At 34.5% G+C, this 23,216-nt stretch overlaps 1 protein-coding gene across 2 annotated transcripts; it reads right to left on the bottom strand.

The window, feature by feature from the left end:
• Positions 1 to 282: 282 nt before the first annotated feature.
• Positions 283 to 15,084, bottom strand: LOC128222280 (octopamine receptor-like). 2 transcript variants are annotated; one of them, XM_052931244.1, is made up of 3 exons: positions 14,420 to 15,084; positions 2,075 to 2,305; positions 283 to 1,586 (listed from the first exon to the last, which is right to left on the bottom strand). In XM_052931244.1, exons 1-3 carry the CDS (start codon positions 14,646 to 14,648, stop codon positions 361 to 363), a joined length of 1,686 nt encoding a protein of 561 aa, XP_052787204.1. In that variant the 5' UTR covers positions 14,649 to 15,084; the 3' UTR covers positions 283 to 360. The 2 variants fall into 2 exon arrangements, with proteins under 2 accessions (XP_052787204.1, XP_052787203.1); XM_052931243.1 differs by lacking the exon at positions 14,420 to 15,084 and adding an exon at positions 7,661 to 8,322.
• Between the last annotated feature and the right edge of the window lie 8,132 nt (positions 15,085 to 23,216).

Genomic DNA, 23,216 nt, shown 5'->3' on the forward strand with positions numbered 1-23,216 from the left:
AATAAATATCTCAAAAACTGGTGTACTAGATATCTTTCCACTTAGACTACGCTATGTTTTATTTAAATCGATTGTAAAATGATAAAAACCCAGCGATTTTGATTATCGAATAGAGGTGCTTTTTATATTACTCGAACTTCAAATGTGACGTCACTAACCATGTAACTAACACTGGTAAAAAAAACAACATACGAAACACTGTGCAAATGTCAGCTCAAAGGGATCCAGGTTTTGTTTCATAGTTTATATAAACGCAACAAAATGCATTAGTACATTCTTTATTTCATGCTTGTTGCATTTTCACGCAATACTTCAAAAACGGTTGTTAACTAAATATATTGTAAACTTATTGGGTCGACTCTATGCACTACTTATTGAAGAGTCGATTGATTTACGCCAGAAACAAAACAGACGTTCAAAGCCGACCTTAAATCGCTTGTTCATAACGCCGTAAATAATGGGATTACATCCGCTATTTGCATAACCTATCAACAAGGTGAACATATGAAACTCTCTTGGAACTTTACCACTTGCAAATATGGACAATATCATTGATATACAATAAGGCAACCAGCATATAACAAACACAACTACAACAACAGTAAGTGATAATGCTAGCCGCAATTCCTCCCTTCTACGAAACGGTGGTGTTTGGCGCATGGAAAAGGGTCTTGACGGATTGACAGATACTGAACTAGAGGGTCGTATTTTTATGGACGTATCGGATGAAGGTTCAGGTGATATTGGCCGAGGACTAGGATGTTGAATAAACTGTTCCACTGTTGATTTCCAAGGTGGATGTGCCAAAGAACTGTCTTTTACCGACGGACTTGTATTTTGATCGTTTAGACTTTGAGTATTAGAAGTTTTACTTTTGTTCATTTCAACATTTATCTTGTTCACTAGTGGTTTTGACTGAAACATTGACTCCGTAGAAGTTTTGTCTGGTATGGTTTCTATAAGTTTGTCGTCTGATTCTATCATTGCATCAAATGTTTTTTCCACTACAACCATCTCTTCACCATCCGTTATTATTTCGTTTGATTCCTTAGTCATGCTTTGATTTGAGTCATTTATATAGTTATCACATTTTTCAATTTCATCGGTTTGTTTGTTAGTTTCTCTGTCGAGAATTTGAATTTCTTCATCAATTTCAATGATTGATATATCTTTTTCGATGCTTTCATAAATTTTACCTTTTGAGTTCAAACTCTGGTTCCCACATAGTTTGAATGAAGAATTATCGAAACTAGCTACATTTTTGTCTTCGTAAAAAGTACAACCATCGCTCCTGAGTGTGGTGTGTCGAGTTCTTCGAAAATAGGAATCATTAATCTCCGACGAGTTTAAATTTCGCGAATTGGTCTTTACTCTGAGTCGACTAAACCGAACTGAACGGACTATACGTATATTACACACGGTCATAACACTGAACGGTATCCCAAAGCAGCAACCAATCATAAAGAAGGCATATGACATGTGGTTCACCCAATCAGCGAAGCAGAACGAATGAGTTGGCGTATACACATACTCTGACCAACCAATAAGTGGCGGTATTGACAGAAATGTAGACACGGTGACCACACCTGAAATAAAACACATTTGAATAAAAAAAAGATCTCAAGTAGACATTTTAACAGATCAGATACTTATTTTCCTTAGATTAGTATAATTGCAAAAGCAAGTATAGGCAGTTACAAAAAATAATGAAGATATAATGAAGATATAAACATGCCCTTAGCAGTTAAAGATCACTAGGGTTCATTTAAAAACAGCTGTGGTTCAAAGAGTATCTAATTAATTGAATTCCTTTCCTGGTCGATTACATTTTACTAATTTAACTTGGCTTGAATGAGGTCTATGTCAATACTAAAAATATTAGGAGAATGGATATCATTATTCAGATTACCGTGAGCCTGCTCGATACAGTTAACGATGTTTAGTATCAAGTTTATATGTGGAAGAAGCAGCCCATAAAACAGTCGCGACAGTTCAGTTCTTAATGATTAAGCGTTGTACTTAATGATTGCCTGTCTGCAAAAGTACGGTTACCCATACAGGATCTATTACTTACCTATTATCATGAGCACAGCATTTCGAACTGTATAGATGTCCTTGAACTTCGATGGGTGGCAGACCATGACATATCTATTAAGAGAAATGTTGCATAGCGACATGACGCTTGTAACTAAGGTCAGCATGTTGACAAACCCTGCTAGTACGCATGCGTTGTATCCAAGGTTCCATTCTCCCATCACTATGGTGTACACGGTCAAGGGCATGTTCACTGTCGCAACCAGTAAATCTGAAATAACAATGTCATATGAAATATACTAATAGTTTACTTTTCAAAGAATGATTTATCTCAAAACAATTATTAACGTTCTTCGCACATGTTAACAGTCAAAGGGGGTTTTGGAAGTCATTTTGCTGTAGTTTTCGTAAGCATGGTGAAATATTTTTTCGCTTGTTGTTGATTCGATGAAAGTAAGTTTATAATTGTTATAAAATCATTTCTGATTAAGAAGATACATGTATATTTTGTTTTGCATATGAGATGCTTTGGTGCTGAATTTATTATTCAAACAAAATGCTCTCTTCTTGTCCTGTGATGGATTGTTTCTATACTCATTTGGCTACCAGTATTATGTACATATGATGAAAAATGACCTCGATCATCATCATCACTTTTTGTTTCCTTAATTCGAGCCAATGTAAAAACAAAAACAAATAAATGACTTCCCCATCTCTTTTCGACCGTTTTGTTTGCGTCACACGCACTTGCTTTATTATTAAGCGCGCGCCGGATACAAATATTCCAATATTCCGTTTGTAGGTAAACTACGCATTCTGCTGAAACCAGCCGCGTATTGAATAATACAACGAGTGCATGTTTCAACGGGGTGTCCCAACCAAAACAGATGGTTGCTTTCAACTAATAATGTTAACGTTAGGAAGTGCCTTAACTTGTTTAACGAATACCTGTCCCACTACTGCGTAATAAAGCAGTAGCGAGACGTGAATTAATATTATTAATTATATCTTCATGTCATTTTTACACTATCTCTACCTAAAGAAATAGTTCAAACTTCAAAATAGTGTCATAATGTCATTTTTAAGCATATCTTTATAGACATATATTATCCATGATAACGAATATTGATAAGTTAAATCTGATCCACATTTTGGATTTGTGGTACAGCGTATGTCTGTATTTTAATTAAGCAATGCAATACTGAATAGGCTATGCGTGTAAGGTTACTGTTTTATTGTTGACAACAATACATTTAAAATAAGGCAATTACATAGGTTAATATATGTTTAATGCAAGAATACACTTTAGTTAACATCAATTAAATTCAACATTGAATGAATGCAAAGAGATATAACGCTTTTATGGAAGGACTGTCAAACAGTGTTTATAGAGCATGAATGTTTTGTGATCTTTTGTATACTGTTACCAATTTGATGCGTAACAAATTGAATCTTAATGGTGTGAATATGGAAATAAAATGCAAAAATTATGCAAAATAAATTGTGAAGTATTGTATTACTTCACTAAAAAGTTTTAGGTATATACATTATAATATTTTGTCTGTTAAGAAATTGCCACAATAAAAAAGATATAAAGGACCAATATACAAAACTTTGAATAAATCGAGTTATACGTTTTTTAATAGTTCGAACATCAGCAACCACGTGTATTTCATTTATATTTCATTTAAGACCTTAGCACCTTAGTTTCGAGCTCAATATCAAGAAAGTAACCATTACGTTTAGGTATTTTTATCAATCAATGCGGCACTGGGCGTTACCGACCTGCACCGAGTAACCGTTGTAGTTGTTTATAAAACTAGAACAGACACTAACCAGCTTAGGCAAAGTTTAGGTCACGTTTTAGTGAAGGTTTAAGTTTAAGATATTCAGATAGTAGCTAATTAGCAAACCGCATCGTTATTTTTCATTGACAAGATATAAACGCCATCGTCTGATTCCAAACCGTTTTAAGTAGACCATTACAGGAGAACAACTAATCTCGTCAATTTCCTACGGTCATTATACAAGTGATGATCAATGGTTTAATAAAGATGGATTACGTGGCTGCTCAAAATCATTTACAATTACAAGAGTTTGTATCATATCTACTTAGCAATAAAGGCGACATGCATGACCGAATTGCACATAATAACTGGTACACATGTACGCAGACAAATGCAACATGACATTGAGTCATTCATGTCCAATGGTTATATTGCATTAAGGTCACGGCCAGCATACGTTGTACTATGAGGTATGCTCAAGTTCGCTACTACGGACCCTTGAATGCGAATGTCTCAAAAACGTGCAAAAATTGGTCTTGGACATATTATATTGTCTAGCTATCAGTTTGTGTTTACCACGTCATAAATGCTACGTAGGAAGACAATACTTTGATTTGAAAAAAAGACTAAAAACAAAGATAACTTCACTATTTCTTTACCATTTTAAATGAAACATAGTGCAGTCTACGCCGCTAATGGAGCCCCACCATCGGTCTTTTACCAGAATTTGATGGGAGTTTAGTTTCTTAAAATACTTCGACAAACCTCTTCACAATACGGCCGGCTGACGGAGCACTGTGTAAGCGGCATATACTGCTCTTTGTTTCATTTCAAATAGAGTTGTAAATGAAAAAAATATCTTTGATTTAAGTCTTCATTTTAAGCACATTTCTGCCCTCCGACGTAGCAAATATGCCGTAATTTATCACGTGGTATACACACACTGGCTATGGCGTAGAACATGAACTGACAGTGGTTATTAGCAAGCTATTTTAGCTTATATAATGAAATCCAATTATATTTGCGAGGTAGACAGATGATTTAAGTGCAAATTATGCTGTTCGAAATAATGCATGTACCACTAATTTGTTCACAGAAAATTACTAGTAGTATTTTATTATTAACAGAACGTTTAATCCTTAAATTCAGCAATACAAACGGCAACACATCATGCTAAAATCATCATATCTCTTAGAATCATTTTCTGACTGTTCCCATTTCATTTATAGCGAGTAAGCATTTGATCTTGTAATGTCATTCATAAACATATCTAAAACGAAACTAATCCATACCGGGGGTGACAAAAGGGATTGTACATTTAATTAAAATTCTGTTTTGCAAACAGGAACCATGTTAGGTATGGCGGAAAGGAGATTAACATGTGTTATACCGTATTAAATGTGCCCTAGATTGACATTTCGTTTTCACGCGTTGCCCATCCACAAAAAATAAATACTAAACACTAACATGAGTGTGATGACATATGTAAAAAAATGATAATTGTGTCTACTTAATTGCTTAAAAAGGATAGGTACGTAGGTAGGTATAACTATTTACGATCATGACATTTAATTAATATATATTTTTGCAAAATCATGACCACGCTATGTGTGGTGGAACGGACGTTTAAAATAACACCTAGTACATATAGATATGCCATTGACTTAGGTGTGTTTTGTCTATAGAGTTGTAACACGTGCCATTTACCTAGAAATATTGTTCAATGTTACTATTATAATCATATTCTCGTTTAAGCAATAAGAACTCATTAACGAACAAACGGAAGGAAACTTTAATCATCAAAATGAGATTTTACCTTTCATTAAAATTACACGTTTGACCTTTAAACTGAACTAAAGAGTTGTTTCTGAATAGCGCCTGGAACGGGTATCGATTAAACAAGACTTCAGTGGGAAAATTTTCTTTTATTCATTTAAAATTCTTTGAGGAAGATGCTTTGTTGTGTGCAGCGTTTTAATATGACAAGAAAACTTTCATCATATATATTGATTTTGTATAGGTATGTTAATTCTAATGTCACAGTTTTATAATTATAGGAAGGAGTTCGTTGAACCGAGGTCACCATCAGGTCAGAATATCATCAGAATATGTAAGTCAAATCTCAATCTCAGCTCATTTTACAAGACAGCTATGATGACATGCCATACGCTGCAATATTCTATGTCAAATACATATACATGTATATATTTAATGAAAATTTATACGGACTGAAAGCAAAATATTTGTTAAAAACAGATATTTAGTAAATTAAAATATCTATGGACAAGATCATAAAAAGATTTTTCAAACATAATAATGCATGCGACACATGTCTTAAAATACTTGTCTAATAAAATATTGATATGCAGTAGGTCTTGAAATATATGATATTTGCGAGGACCTATAAATGGTGTATAGGTTACACACCACCATTGTTATTCCCTATATAATTCAATGTAAAATTATAATTTTTAGACAACATTTAAAGGCATTTCGAGCGAATGCAGGCTATGATAATCACATATATTCTTAAAGTACAAGCTTTAAATTACCTTTTAAGCAAATAAAAAGGGGGGTCAAGTTATTCCTAAGAAAAATCACTCCACTTGAAAAACAAACTCTAAAAATTGCACCGTCCGCCATGACAGTTCTTCCAAAATGACCTTTCAACTATAGGGCAGCGGTTAATGCTTTAATCTCTACTCTAAATGATAAATCAAGCAAGAATAGATACTTAAGGTATAAAAGTTTCAGGAATAATGATAATTTTGATTTACAGTGTATTGAGCATGTAAAAACATGTCTATCAATTATAAGAACATTTTTTTTATTGAGAATTTTCCACACAACGGAAGTACATATGACGTAATGGTGACGTCATTCCTATAGGTCCGTGATATTGGGTATAATTTGCATGATGGGTAATCGGGATGTTTTGCAACACGGGACTTCATTGGCTAGCCGAATTCAAAATGGCAGCATCCATGATTACAACGTGATCCAGGAAACAAAATCACAATGAGCTTATATTAGTCAATATAGCGTTCAGCTAGCAGAAATTATGATTTATAACGGCTATATGGACTCATGAGCCCTTATCATTAAGGCACAACTACGGTGAAACTAGCGGAAAATAACTGCATATTGAAGAAATGATTAAAATTGTCGACATATATTGAGCGATCAATATTGTTCACCTCCTTCAATTTACATAGTTTTGCATACGTAATTTAATGAAGTGTTTCCTTACAAAATCTGACCATTTATAGAATTATTTTAAGTTGTTAGGGAAACTATATTTATAGTATATTCTATATACAAGATTATATTTTATATTTAGAAGTAAACGTCAATGCGTAAGACTTGACCTGGCACTTGTCAATCGTTTGTGCATTTTCGATGATTCTACGGACGGTTTTCGGTCAAAATTGTTTATTTTTAAATTCATGTTCAAAGACGCTTATTTTAACTGAAATGTTTAACGGCCTATTTAACACTAAATGTTGGATGTATCAACAGTGATGCGTTACGACCTGAAAAAATACTTAAAGCAGTACACACTATGAGAACACTTCCTGCACACTCCGAAAACATTTTTTACTGCGTATTGCGCCGATTGTGATGGAATATACCAGATAGCAAATAAACATATTTTATTATCAATGCGATCATTGCTTATATAGATAGGACAATTGCATAGCCCGACTTAGATTTAAATTAAGAGATAATCTCAAGAGGTGTCTTATGTTACATTTTTGTTCTTTTCTTTTAGAAAATATCACGTTTTCCGTCTGCATCAAACTTCATTATAACATTTTACACATCAATAATGGCATTACCTGCAGTGGACAGACCAAGAATAAACATGCTGGTCAATGTCCTTAGCGCCCGGGATCGGAGGACCACAATCCAGAGGGACAGGTTTCCAATGACGCTCACACAGATCACTAAACTAAGAACAATTCCTTCTATTACTCTATTTGCCGTAGGAATATCTTCTGTCGGCGTCAATGCTGCTGTCGTCGCAGTGGTAGTATTTCCTAAATTACTCATAGTGCTCAAAATCATATGGACTTGTTTGTTATTTTTATTTGTAGGCTGGAAACGTTGTATTACTCCACTACACAGTTTCTATCATTGTTTGACTGTGATTGTTTTAAGTATTCACACTCGCTGAAATTAGTCCTCTATCCAATTACTCAAGTATGTTTCGTATTTTAGAAACGTCACTGTACGGCGAAAGTATGACGGAAGATTTAACGAAAGTCCACCTTCATTACGTTTTCATTTCTGTTACTGTGTCCATTTAAACTCTACAAATAAATAACCTTCCTGTCACACCATAAGCACTGTAACCAACAATAGGCCGGAGCTGTTTTCGGTGTTTTTAATAAAATATACCAAATATCACCTTAAACAAGTCCACTTTGTTTGTATCTTTAAACTGTTTTAATGTAATAAATTTCTGAAAGGATGTTTAAGTATCATGTCACCGAAATAAAAAGTAATTGTTTATCATTAACGACTGTTTCCTTTATCATGTAAGCAATTTCGCTGTATGTAACCACTGTAGTGAAAACTACCGAAGCATATCTTCATAAACCATTCATACAGTCATAACTCGTCACAGTAAAAACTGATATCTGATTGAAATTTAAGTTGCCCATTAAGATGCTTTTCTTTTGTGTGTTCATGAAAGATAAATCCGTAAATATACTGAACTTATGAAAGAACGAGTGCGTTCCAAATACAATTGTTCTGACAAACACACGAGCTTAAAACTATAGTAGGCGCTTTGATTAAACGTTAAAGCTTAAGGATAGAAACATGAATATAATATTATGACACATGACATTGCATCACTGAAACCTTATTATTGCTAGATGCGGCTTCAAATAGAAGGCTAGCGGCGAGTGTCGTAGCCGCAACCACTGCCGTATCCAATATCGTTGACTAACGATTTGAAAATAAATAAATTGAAAGTAAATCTTCGGAGTCATTCCTTATATAACACTGGTAGAAATGAAGATGTTTATTGAAATCATGGTAAAGTTAGTGCAAGACAACTAACCAACATATCGGATAACGACTCGATGACGACATCTGTGAAGTGGCAGAATCAGTATAGTAGCAGTATCGGTGTGGTAGCAGTATCGGTGTGGTAGCAGTATCGGTGTGGTGGCAGTATCGGTGTGGTAGCAGTATCGGTGTGGTGGGAGTATTGGTGTGGTAGCAGTATCGGTGTGGTGGCAGTATCGGTGCGGTAGCAGTATCGGTGTGGTGGGAGTATTGGTGTGGTGGCAGTATCGGTGTGGTGGCAGTATCGGTGCGGTAGCAGTATCGGTGTGGTGGGAGTATTGGTGTGGTAGCAGTATCGGTGTGGTGGCAGTATCGGTGCGGTAGCAGTATCGGTGTGGTGGGAGTATTGGTGTGGTAGCAGTATCGGTGTGGTGGCAGTATCGGTGAAGTAGCAGTTTCGGTGTGGTAGCAGTATCGATGTGGTAACAGTATCGGTGTAGTAGCAGTATCAGTATCAGTTTGGTAGCAGTATCGGTTTGGTAGCAGTATCGGTGTGGTAGCATTATCGGTGTAGTAGCAGCATCAGTATCGGAGTGGTAGCAGTATCAGTGTAGTAACAGTATTGGTGTGGTAGCAGTATCGGTGTGGAAGCAGTATCGGTGTTGTAGCAGTATCGATGTGATGGCAGTATCAGTATCGGTGTGGTAGTGGTATCAATATCGGAGTGGAAGCAGTATCGGTGTGGTAGCAGTATCAGTTTCGGTGTGGTAGCAGTATCAGTATCGGTGTGATAGCAGTATCGGCGTTGTAGCAGTATCAGTATCGGTGTGGTGGCAGTATCAGAGAGGTGTGGTAGTAGTATCTGTATCGGTGTGGTGGCAGTATCGGTGTGATAGCAGTATCAGTATCGGTGTGGTATCCGTATCGTTGTGGTAGCAGTATCAGTATCGGTGAGGTATCAGTATCTCTTTGTTAGCAGTATCAGAATCGGTGTTGTTGCAGTATCGGTGTGGTAGCAGTATCAGTGAGGTGTGGTATCAGTATCGGTTGGTAGCAGTATCAGTGTGATAGCAGTACCGGTGTGGTAGCAGTATCAGTATCGGTGTTGTAGTAGTATCCGTATCTGTATTTCATTTAAGACCTTAACACCTTAGTTTCGAGCTCAATATAAAGAAAGTAACCATTAAGTTTTTGGTATTCTTATCAATTACTGCGGCACTGGGCTTTACCGGCCTGCGCAGAGCTGCCGTTGTAATTGTTTATAAGAACAGAACAGACATTAACCAGCTTAGACAAAGTTTAGGTCACGTTTTAGTGAAGGTTTAAGTTTAAGATATTCAGATAGTAGCTAATTAGCAAACCGCATCGTTATTTTTCATTGACAAGATGTAAACGCCATCGTCTGATTCCAAACCGTTTTAAGTAGACCATTACAGGAGAACAACAAATCTCGTCAATTTCCTACGGTCATTATACAAGTGATGATCAATGGTTTAATAAAGATGGATTACGTGGCTGCTCAAAATCCTTTACAATTACAAGAGTTTGTATCATATCTACTAGCTATAAAGGCGACATGCATGATCGAATTGCACATAATAACTGATACACATGTATGCAGACAGATACAACATGACATTGAGTCATTTATGTTCAACGGTAAGATTGCAATAGGGTCAGGGCCTGCATACTTTGTACTATGAGGTATGCTCAAGTTCGCATCTACGGACTCTTGAATGCGTATGTCTCAAAACCGTGCAATCTAAACATTTGTTATGGAAATAATTATTTATTGTCTAGCTATGGCGTAGAACATGAACTGATAATGGTAATCAGCAAGCTATTTTAGCTTATATCATGAAATACATTAACATTCGCAAGGTATACAGATGATTTTAGTGCAAATTATGTTTTTCGACATAGTGCATGAACCATAAATTTGTTCACAAAAAATAACCAGTAGCATTTTATTATTAACAGAACGTTTAATCCTTGAATTCAGCAATTCAAACGGCAACATATCATGCTAAAATCAACATATCTCTTACAATCATTTTCTGACTGCTCCCATATCATTTAAAGGGAGTACGCATTTGATGTTGTAATGTCATTCATAAACATATCTAAAAGGAAACTAATCCATACCGGGGTGACAAAAGGGATTGTACATTTAATTAGAATTGTTTTTTTACAAATCAGGAACCACGCTAGGCATGGCGGAAAGGGGATTACTATGTGTTATATCGTATAAAAATGTGCCATAGATTGACGTATGTTTTCACACGTTGCCCATCCACAAAACAATACGAAAAACTACCATGAGTGTGAGGACAGGTGTTAAAGTAATTAATTGTGTCTTCAAATATGAAAGATATGTATGTAGATATAATTAATTGCGATCATGACATTTAATTAAAATATATTTTTGCAAAATATCATGACCACGCTAGCTCTGGTGGAACAGACATTTATGATATGTTATAGTGTATATAGGTGTGCCGTTGACTAAGGTGTGTTTTGTCTAGAGAGTTGTTACACGTGTCATTTACCTAGAAACATTGTTCAATGTTACTATTATAACCATGTTATCGTTTAAGCAATAAGAACTCAATAACCGACAAACGGAAGAAAACTTTAATCATCAAAACGAGATTTTACCTTTCATTAAAATTGCACGTTTGACCTTTAAACTGAACTAAAGAGTTGTTTCTGAATAGCGCTTGGAACGGGTATCGATTAAACAAGACTTCGGTGGAAAATTTTCTTTTATTCATTTAATATTCTTTGAGGAAGGTGCTTTGTTATGTCCAGCGTTTTAATATGACTAGAAAACTTTCATCATATATATTGATTTTGTATAGGTATGTTTATTCTAATGTCACAGTTTTATAATTACAGGAAGGAGTTCGTTGAACCGAGGGCACAATCAGGTCAGAATAGAATAATAATACGTAAGTCAAATCTCAATCTCAGCTCATTTTACATCACAGCTATGATGACATGCCATACGCTGCAATATTCTATGTCAAATATATACATGTATACATTTAATAAAATTTTATACGGACTGGAAGCAAAATATTTGTTCAAAAAATATATTTAGTAAATTAAAATATCTATGGACAAGATTATAAAAAAATATTTTCAAACATAATAATGCATGCAAAACTTGCCTAAAAATACTTGTCTAATAAAATATTAATATGCAGTAGGTCTTGAAATGTATGATATTTGCGAGGACCTATAAATGGTGTATAGGTCGGTGATATTGGGTATAATTTGCATGATGGGTAATCGGGATGTTTTGCAACACGGAACTTCATTGGCTGGCCGAATTCAATATGGCAGCTTCCATGATTACAACGTGATCCAGGAAACAAAATCACAATGAGCTTATATTAGTCAATATAGCGTTCAGCTAGCAGAAATTATGATTTATAACGGCTATATGGACTAATGAGCCCCTGTCATTAAGGCACAACTACGGTGAAACTAGCGGAAAATAACTGCATATTGAAGAAATGATTAAAATTGTCGACATATACTGAGCGATCCACAGGCATCTGAATCATTGTTTGTCACTAAAATATTGTTTAAAATTATTTTGGGTACATACAATGAGATAAACAACACATCTGAAGATATTTAGTGTCTTTGATATACATAAAAGAAACAAGGTATGTAACTCAAACTTACCCGATTTCACGGTAGAGTCCAGTTTTATGTAAATTTCTCAACCAACATATAAACAATCCATTTTTAAATAAATGACATAAAAAGAAGAGTCAATTACCTTTAAAATGGTGTGCGATATGTTGGTATAACTATATTGTCTTTAGACAAACAAGCATAATTCAATGTCAAATTCTCATGTTTTTCTTTAGTCGGAAAGAGTACAGCAAATATAAAATCTTAAATTTCCCCCTTGTAAACAGTACTAAACACAGACCTATTAAAGTTATTTTATACTTCAGTGTACAGATAAATTAATTCCATTCCTTTATATCACAATAAGACTAACACCACAGTTTCAGAAAGTACCGTATCAGTCTTTAAATTAAATCCACTTTACAATTTTGTTTGAGGCGGACATTTTCCTGACAGCGCTCAAATGTTTCTGATCAACCTCCAAAGAAGAGTATTTGACCCATCCAAGCTTGTGTGGCTCACATTCAAGCCGGTACAAAGATGTTAAATGTACATGTCAATGACATCATCTGGGCGCTTGTCGGTAAAATGGCCGGGTGCCTACGAAATTTAAAGAGGATTTAGTTTAAAGACTGATACAGTTGTTTCTAACATTGTGATGTTAGTCTTTTCGTGATATTATGGCATGGAATTAATTTATCTGTACACTGAAGCATAAAATTACTTTAATAGGTCTGTGTTCAGTGCTGTTTACACGGGGAAAATTGAAGATTTTAATTTGCTGTACTCTTTCCGACTAAAGAAAAACATGAGAATTTGACATTGAATTATGCTTGTTTGTCTAAAGACAATATAGTTATACCAACATATCGCACACCATTTTAAAGGTAATTGACTCTTCTTTTTATGTCATTTATTTAAAAATGGATTGTTTATATGTTGGTTGAGAAATTTACATAAAACTGGACTCTACCGTGAAATCGGGTAAGTTTGAGTTACATACCTTGTTTCTTGTTTGTATATCAAAGACACTAAATATCTTCAGATGTGTTGTTTATCTCATTATATGTACCCAAAATGGTTTTAAACAATATTTTAATGACAAACAATGATTCAGATGCCTGTGGAGCGATCAATATTGTTCACCTCCTTCTATTTACATAGTTTTGCAGACGTAATTTAAAGAAGTGTTTCCTTACAAAATATGACCATATATAGAATTAAATCATAAACGCTTTTTTAAGTTGTTAGGGTAACTTTATTTATAGTATATTCTATTTACTAGATTATATTTTATTTTTAGAAGTAAACGTCAATGCGTAAGTTGACCTGGCACCTGTCAATTTTTCGGCAATGTTTGGTGCATTGTCGTTGATTCTACGGACGCTTTTGTTTCGAGAATGTTTATGTTTGAATACCGAGCCGACTTAACCGAACCTTAAATGGCGTCATCACGCTGTCACAATTGTTTTGTATAATTCATGTTCTAAGACTTTTATTTTAACTTAGATATTTAACGGCGTTTTGGGTGTTTTTAACACTAAATGTTGAATGTATCAACGGTGATGCGTTACAACCAGGTTTTTTTAAAAGACTTAGCATTTTAAATTCGTGAAACTATTGAGACTTAAGTAATTACTTATTTAGTAAGTAGTTTAAGGTTTATCACTCAAATGTATGTTTGTTATACATGTGTATGTATTGATTTTGAATAAAAGTGTCACTTTAAAGCAATACAAAATATGAGAACACTTCCTGCAGATCATTGCTTATAAATTAGATAGGTCATTTGCCCCATTTAGATTTAAATTACAAGATAATCTCAAGAAGCAATTTATGTAGCATTTTTGTTCGTTTTTTATAGAAAATATCACGTTTTTCGTCTGCGTCAAATTTTATTCTTACAATTTACACATCAATAATAACATTACCTGCAGTGGATAAACCAAGAATAAACATGCTGGTCAATGTCCTTAGCGCCCGGGATCGGAGGACCACAATCCAGAGGGACAGGTTTCCAATGACGCTCACACAGATCACTAAACTTAGAACAATTCCTTCTATAACTCTATTTGCCGTAGGGATCTCTTCTGTCGGCGTAGTTGCTGATGTCGTCGCAGTGGTAGTATTTCCTAAATTACTCATAGTGCTCAAAGCCATATGGACTTGTTTGTTCTTTTTATTTGTAGGCTGGAAACGTTGTATTACTCCACTACACAGTTTCCATCATTGTTTGACTGTGATCGTTCTAAGTATTCACACTCGCTGATATTAGTCCTCTATTACATTACATTACATTAAGTATGTATCGTATTTCACTAACGTCACTGTACGGCATAATTAAGACGGAAGATTGAACGAAAGTCTACCTTCATTACGTTTTCTTTTTCTCTACAGTGCACATCTAAACTCTACAAATAAATAACCTTCCTGTCACACCATAAGCACTGTAACCAACAATAGGCCGGAGCTGTTTTCGGTGTTTTTAATAAAATATACCAAATATCACCTTAAACAAGTCCACTTTGTTTGTATCTTTAAACTCTTTCAATGTAATAAATTTCTGAAAGGATGTTTAAGTATCATGTCACGGAAATAAAAAGTAATTGTTTATCATTAACGAGTGTTTCCTTTATCATGTAAGCAATTTCGCTGTATGTAACCACTGAAGTAAAAACTGCCGAAGCATATCTTCATATACCATTCATACAGTCATAACTCGTCACAGTAAAAACTGATATCTGATTGAAATTTAAGTTGTCCATTAAGATGCTTCTCTTTTGTGTGTACATGAAAGATAAATCCGTAAATATACTGAACTTATGAAAGAACGAGTGCGTTCCAAATACAATTGTTCTGACAAACACACGAGCTTAAAATTATAGTAGGCGCTTTGATTAAATGTTAGTGTTTAAGCATAGAAACATGAATATAATATTTATGACACATGACATTGCATCACTGAAACCTTATTCTTGCTAGATGCGGCGTCAAATAGAAGGCTAGCGGCGAGTGTCGTAGCTGCGTCCACTGTCATATGCAAAATCGTTGTCTAACGATTTGAAAAAAATTGTAATGCCTCTTGATGTAAAAACATAAGTAGTTATCAAAAGTCAGTCCGTCTGTATGATAAATAAATTGAAAGTAAATCTTCAGAGTCATTCTTTATATAACACTGGTAGAAACGAAATCAGTGTAGAAGCTGTATCGGTGTGGTAGCAGTATCAGTGTGGTGGCAGTATCAGTGTAGTAGCAGTATCGGAGTGGTAGCAGTATCAATATCGGTGTTGTAGCAGCATCGGTGTGGTAGCAGTATCGGTGTGGTAGCAGTATCAATATCGGTGTTGTAGCAGTGTCAGTATCAGTGTGGTAGCAGTGTCGGTGTAGTAGCAGGATCGGTGTGGTAGCGGTATCGGTGTGGTAGCAGTATCAGTATCTGTGTTGTAGCAGTATCGGTGTGGTAGCAGTATCAGTATCGGTGTGGTAGCAGTGTCGGTGTAGTAGCAGTATTAGTATCGGTGTGGTAGCAGTATCAGTATCAGTGTGGTAGCAGTGTCGGTGTAGTAGCAGTATCGGTGTGGTAGCAGTATCGGTGTGGAAGCAGTATCGGTGTTGTAGCAGTATCGGTGTGGTGGCTGTATCAGTATCGGTGTGGTGGCAGTATCAGTATCGGTGTGGTAGCAGTCTCGGTGTGGTGGCAATATCAGTATCGGTGTTGTAGCAGTATCAGTATCAGTGTGGTAGCAGTGTCGGTGTAGTAGCAGGATCTGCGTGGTAGCGGTATCGGTGTGGTAGCAGTATCAGTATCGGTGTTGTAGCAGTATCAGTATCAGTGTGGTAGCAATGTCGGTGTAGTAGCAGTATCGGTGTGGTAGCAGTATCAGTGTGGAAGCAGTATCGGTGTTGTAGCAGTATCGATGTGATGGCAGTATCAGTATCGGTGTGGTAGTGGTATCAATATCGGAGTGGAAGCAGTATCGGTGTGGTAGCAGTATCAGTCTCGGTGTGGTGGCAGTATCAGTATCGGTGTGGTGGCAGTTTCAGTATCGGTGTGGTGGCATTATCAGTATATGTGTGGTGGCAGTATCAGTATCGGCGTGGTAGCAGTATCGGTGTAGTTGCAGGATCTGCGTGGTAGCGGTATCGGTGTGGTAGCAGTATCAGTATCGGTGTTGTAGCAGTATTGGTGTGGTAGCAGTATCAGTATCGGTGTGGTGGCAGTATCGGTGTAGTAGCAGTATCAGTATCGGTGTGGTAGCAGTATCAGTATCAGTGTGGTAGCAGTGTCGGTGTAGTAGCAGTATCGGTGTGGTGGCAGTATCAGTGTGGAAGCAGTATCGGTGTTGTAGCAGTATCGGTGTAGTTGCAGGATCTGCGTGGTAGCGGTATCGGTGTGGTAGCAGTATCAGTATCGGTGTTGTAGCAGTATCGGTCGGTGCAGTAGCAGAATCAGTATCGGTGTGGTAGGACTATCAGTATCAGTGTGGTAGCAGTGTCGGTGTAGTAGCAGTATCGGTGTGGTAGCAGTATCAGTGTGGAAGCAGTATCGGTGTTGTAGCAGTATCGGTGTGGTGGCTGTATCAGTATCGGTGTGGTGGCAGTATCAGTATCGGTGTGGTAGCAGTATCAGTATCGGTGTGGTAGCAGTCTCGGTGTGATGGCAATATCAGTATCGGTGTGGTAGCAGTATCAGTAACGTTGTTGTGGCAGTATCAGTATCGGTGTGGTGGCAGTATCGGTGTGGTAGCAGTTTCAGTATCGGTGTGGTGGCAGTATCAGTATCGGTGTGGTGGCAGTATCAGTATCGGTGAAGTAGTATCAGTATCGGTGTGGTGGCAGTATCGGTGTGGTAAAAGTTTCAGTATCGGTGTGGTGGCAGTATCAGTATCGGTGTGGTAGTAGTATCCGTATTGGTGTGGAAGCAGTATCAGTGTGTCGATGGTATCAGTGTGGTGGCAGTATCGGTGTGGTAGCAGTTTCAGTATCGGTGTGGTGGCAGTATCAGTATCGGTGTGGTGGCAGTATCGGTGTGGTAGCAGTTTCAGTATCGGTGTGGTGGCAGTATCAGTATCGGTGTGGTGGCAGTGTCGGTGTAGTAGCAGTTTCAGTATCGGTGTGGTGGCAGTATCAGTATCGGTGTGGTGGCAGTATCGGTGTGGTAGCAGTTTCAGTATCGGTGTGGTGGCAGTATCAGTATCGGTGTGGTGGCAGTATCAGTATCGGTGTGGTATCAGTATCGGTGTAGTGGCAGTATCAGTATCGGTGAAGTAGTATCAATATCGGTGTTGTAGCAGTATCGGTGTGGTAGTAGTATCAGTATCGGTGTGGTAGCAGTATCAGTATCGGTGTGGTAGCAGTATCCGTATTGGTGTGGAAGCAGTATCAGTGTGTCGATGGTATCAGTGTGGTGGCAGTTACCATATAATTGATAACGATTGTATAAACCTGATAGTTTGTATAAATATAGTATTCATATAGATTGTATAAACCTGATAATTTGTATAACCCATATAATTCATATAGATTGTATAAACCTGATAGTTTGTATAAATATAGTATTCATATATATTGTATAAACCTGTTAGTTTGTATAAATATAGTATTCATATAGATTGTATAAACCTGATAATTTGTATAACCATATAATTCATATAGATTGTATAAACCTGATAATTTGTATAAATATAGTATTCATATAGATTGTATAAACTTGATAGTTTGTATAAATATAGTATTCATATAGATTGTATAAACCTGATAGTTTGTATAAATATAGTATTCATATAGATTGTATAAACTTGATAATTTGTATAACCATATAATTCATATAGATTGTATAAACCTGATAGTTTGTATAACCATATAATTCATATAGATTGTATAAACCTGATAGTTTGTATAACCATATAATTCATATAGATTGTATAAACCTGATAGTTTGTATAAATATAGTATTCATATAGATTGTATAAACCTGATAGTTTGTATAAATATAGTATTCATATAGATTGTATAAACCTGTTAGTTTGTATAAATATAGTATTCATATAGATTGTATAAACCTGTTAGTTTGTATAAATATAGTATTCATATAGATTGTATAAACCTGATAGATTGTATAAACCTGATAGTTTGTATAAATATAGTATTCATATTGATTGAATAAACCTGTTAGTTTGTATAAATATAGTATTCATATAGATTGTATAAACCTGTTAGTTTGTATAAATATAGTATTCATATAGATTGTATAAACCTGATAGTTTGTATAAATATAGTATTCATATAGATTGTATAAACCTGATAGATTGTATAAACCTGATAGTTTGTATAAATATAGTATTCATATAGATTGTATAAAACTGTTAGTTTGTATAAATATAGTATTCATATAGATTGTATAAACCTGATAGTTTGTATAAATATAGTATTCATATAGATTGTATAAACCTGATAGTTTGTATAAATATAGTATTCATATAGATTGTATAAACCTGATAGTTTGTATAAATATAGTATTCATATAGATTGTATAAACCTGATAGTTTGTATAAATATAGTATTCATATAGATTGTATAAACCTGTTAGTTTGTATAAATATAGTATTCATATAGATTGTATAAACCTGATAGATTGTATAAACCTGATAGTTTGTATAAATATAGTATTCATATAGATTGTATAAACCTGATAGTTTGTATAAATATAGTATTCATATAGATTGTATAAACCTGATAGTTTGTATAAATATAGTATTCATATAAATTGTATAAACCTGATAGTTTGTATAAATATAGTATTCATATAGATTGTATAAACCTGTTAGTTTGTATAAATATAGTATTCATATAGATTGTATAAACCTGATAGTTTGTATAAATATAGTATTCATATAGATTGTATAAACCTGATAGTTTGTATAAATATAGTATTCATATAGATTGTATAAACCTGATAGTTTGTATAAATATAGTATTCATATAGATTGTATAAACCTGATAGATTGTATAAACCTGATAGTTTGTATAAATATAGTATTCATATAGATTGTATAAACCTGATAGTTTGTATAACCATATAATTCATATAGATTGTATAAACCTGATAGTTTGTATAAATATAGTATTCATATAGATTGTATAAACCTGATAGTTTGTATAAATATAGTATTCATATAGATTGTATAAACCTGATAGATTGTATAAACCTGATAGTTTGTATAAATATAGTATTCATATAGATTGTATAAACCTGATAGTTTGTATAAATATAGTATTCATATAGATTGTATAAACCTGATAGTTTGTATAAATATAGTATTCATATAGATTGTATAAACCTGATAGTTTGTATAAACCATATAATTCATATAGATTGTATAAACTTGATAATTTGTATAACCATATAATTCATAGAGATTTAATAAACCTGATAATTTGTATAAACCATATAATTCATATAGATTGTATAAACCTGTTAGTTTGTATAACCATATAATTCATAGAGATTTAATAAACCTGATAATTTGTATAAACCATATAATTCATATAGATTGTATAAACCTGTTAGTTTGTATAAACATATAATTCATAAAGATTGTATAAACCTGTTAGTTTGTATAACCATATAATTCATAAAGATTGTATAAACCTGTTAGTTTGTATAAACCATATAATTAATAAAGATTGTATAAACCAGATAGTTTGTATAAACATATAATTCATATACATTGTATAAACCATTTAGTTTTTATATATTGCACTAGCCATTCTGTTTGTATAGACCATATAATTCAAACATTTTTTACTAACCATATTAGTTTTAACATATATTTCAGATTCTTTGAGGGTTTCATCTTAAAGATCCTGTCAAGGAAAATACTCATCAAAGAAACACGACTGTTGCATTGTTTAACAATATTTTCACCTGAAGATCGAACATTCATCAAACGTGTGGTGACAAGACACGAGCGAACTGAGTTGTAAGTTCGTAAAATACTATTGTGCGAGTTATACTTGTTCTAACTTCGGAAGTAGTAAAGGGACACACTGTCGGTTGAGGATTTATATTTAAAATAAGTGCATTAATATGTTTAACTCTTTTGACTTTATTTTATGGTAAATATATAGGTTGTCATCAATCTACTTTGTGCAGTTTAAAACTAGCTTTCTAGCACGCTACATCTGTTACGGATAACAAACATACTTATTGAATTATTTTTTAAAGTAAAACTTTAAAAATATGAATAATCAATTGTTTAATTATGATATTCATTCATTCATTCATTCATTCATTCATTCATTCATTCATTCATTCATTCATTCATTCATTCATTCATTCATTCATTCATTCATTCATTCATTCATTCATTCAAACATCCATTTATTCATTCATCCATTTTTTGTTCTTCTTTTTGTTGTGGTCGTTGTTGTTGTTGTTGTTTTTGTTGTTGTTGTTTTCATCTTTTAAATTGTATTTTACATATGACGAATCACTTGTTGTACAATTAGAAGAAGTATTTATAGTTATGAAGACGTTGTTTTGAGAGGTCAATCATTTTACTTGCGTTTGTGACATTGAAGTTCGATTGTGTTTGTTTCACAATTTAAAATTATCAGAGCATCAATTGGTTTATCGCCGTAAAAAGCAAAATTAATTAACAGATAAATCACATTCGCATTATGTTCCGGTGAAAAAAAATGCTGAACTATTTTCACTGCTTATCTTCTTTGGAAGATGGTTTTATATTGACATATAAATTGACATGCTTGCAAATGAATGGTGCATGTCTTTGGAATTGGACACTTTTTTAAAGATAAGGAAAACCACCGTGACAAATTAACACTTGAGAGACAGTTTTTACTTTCAATCGAAAATGAACTGCGCAATAACTTTGCGTTATATCTTGGGTAAACAATACATTTATTACTGAAACATTTCCTGCACAAGAGTCAATGTTCGGGTTCATTGTAAACAACAGAAATAGTTGAAGCGCTGAAAATTACAACATTCTAAATTGCTTTGTAACGCCATAAAGGCATTGGTGCCTCAAAGGAAGTATCATGCTTCATTACCATCAAGATTGTTGTTTTTCAGGAGATTTGATACACGACACAATATAGTTTGGACTTGATGCGTAATTATAATCTTAATTTCTTGTGTGGTGATGTAGAATCCGGGGTAAGTTTCAAACAATTGTGTTGATATCGTTGAAAATATTTAATGGAAAACTAATTCATTTAAATATTTCTATGTTCCCATACCAAATGGGTGATATCCGAATACTATATGCGGCGAATGTACCTGCTTCCTTAATTTCAAAATCTATAGACGCATGTGTAGCTTGTCTGATTTTCCGAACAACAACGTTGAGGTATGTGTCATAGGGTATAACTTTTATATTCAATGTAAGTGTTTAATATATTGATGGTATTTTATTAAAATACACATATTCTCAATTATTACTCCGCCCCGTAAATTATCAGGTTTGGTAACTTTTACATGTAGTGTAGTGTAGTTTGTAAGATATCGAGTAATAGTGTATATTAACCTGAAACTAATACGTCAGTGTTTTATATAAACCAATCAACTGATTACTATTTTCACTTTTAAGTGAACAAATCTACCCGCACTACGCCATTTAATTGAGTGCTTATCAATCCCATTTATGCAGATACTTATTTATATTACTGCAGGTAATTCATGAAATCCCGTTATTATAATATGTTCTCTTTGTATTGATCTATTGTGTTGTAGGTTTTTGTGTGTCGTGAGATATTTACATTGTTTCAATGTATTGTGTAATGATCGCGCCATTGTTTACCTGAAATTGTGTGCAAGTATTTGTACGTGTTCTATTTTCTATTTATCATTGTATACTAAATTATATATGTATTGTTTTAGAGGATGTAGATGACGTAGATAGTATAGATACTTTCTATATTAAAACGATTGGTTCGAATCCACGTTTTTCTGTTCCCCATCTACCGCCCATTTGGAGGTCAGGGGTGGCCCGGCAACATATGGTCAAAGCCTTGGTGCCACTGTCGTCGTCGGTGTCGTCGTTGTGCAAAGCATTTAACAGACTACAACTCAAATAACCATTTATGATATCCAAATAAAACAAGGTAAGAATCCTGTCCAAAACATACGCACATGATTATCAAGGCCTGTAACTCGGTTTTAATATTGTTCGTGTCGTGCCCCTAGTATACAGGACGTCAAACGAAGGTTGGTGAACGCTCTGTGGCGCTCTTGTTATTAATGTACAATCAAGACACTGAAATGCACAGCATTTGTTTTTGTTTTAAGAGAAGCAGGTAGTACTCTGAAGTTTTAATCGGACAGGGTGGTATTCATTTCCGTTTAAGAAGTGCATGGCTTATACATGTGAACCATTTTTAACGCACGTTCCTCAATTTATTCATCAGTATAAAACCATATTTCAAGGAGAGCTGTCAATGTAAGTGACGAACGCACCCGACGTGCCTGACAGTTCAACGGACTATGTTTACATGAAGAGCCAACATAAATTTTAAACATATATAAGCAGGATACCATGAGTGTTGACTCAAACTGCGGGTAGCAATGAACTAAGAACTAGGGACATAAGACTTGCATTAGACAGGTCCAACCTGTATCTTGCATTCAACATGTCGCTTTTATGTGCCAATCATGTGTACCTGCTATTTCAAAAACGCCTGAGATGACAAAGTTAAAGACCGGAC

Source organism: Mya arenaria, chromosome 16 (genome assembly GCF_026914265.1).
Source record: "Mya arenaria isolate MELC-2E11 chromosome 16, ASM2691426v1".
NCBI classification, from domain to species: Eukaryota; Metazoa; Mollusca; class Bivalvia; order Myida; family Myidae; genus Mya; species Mya arenaria.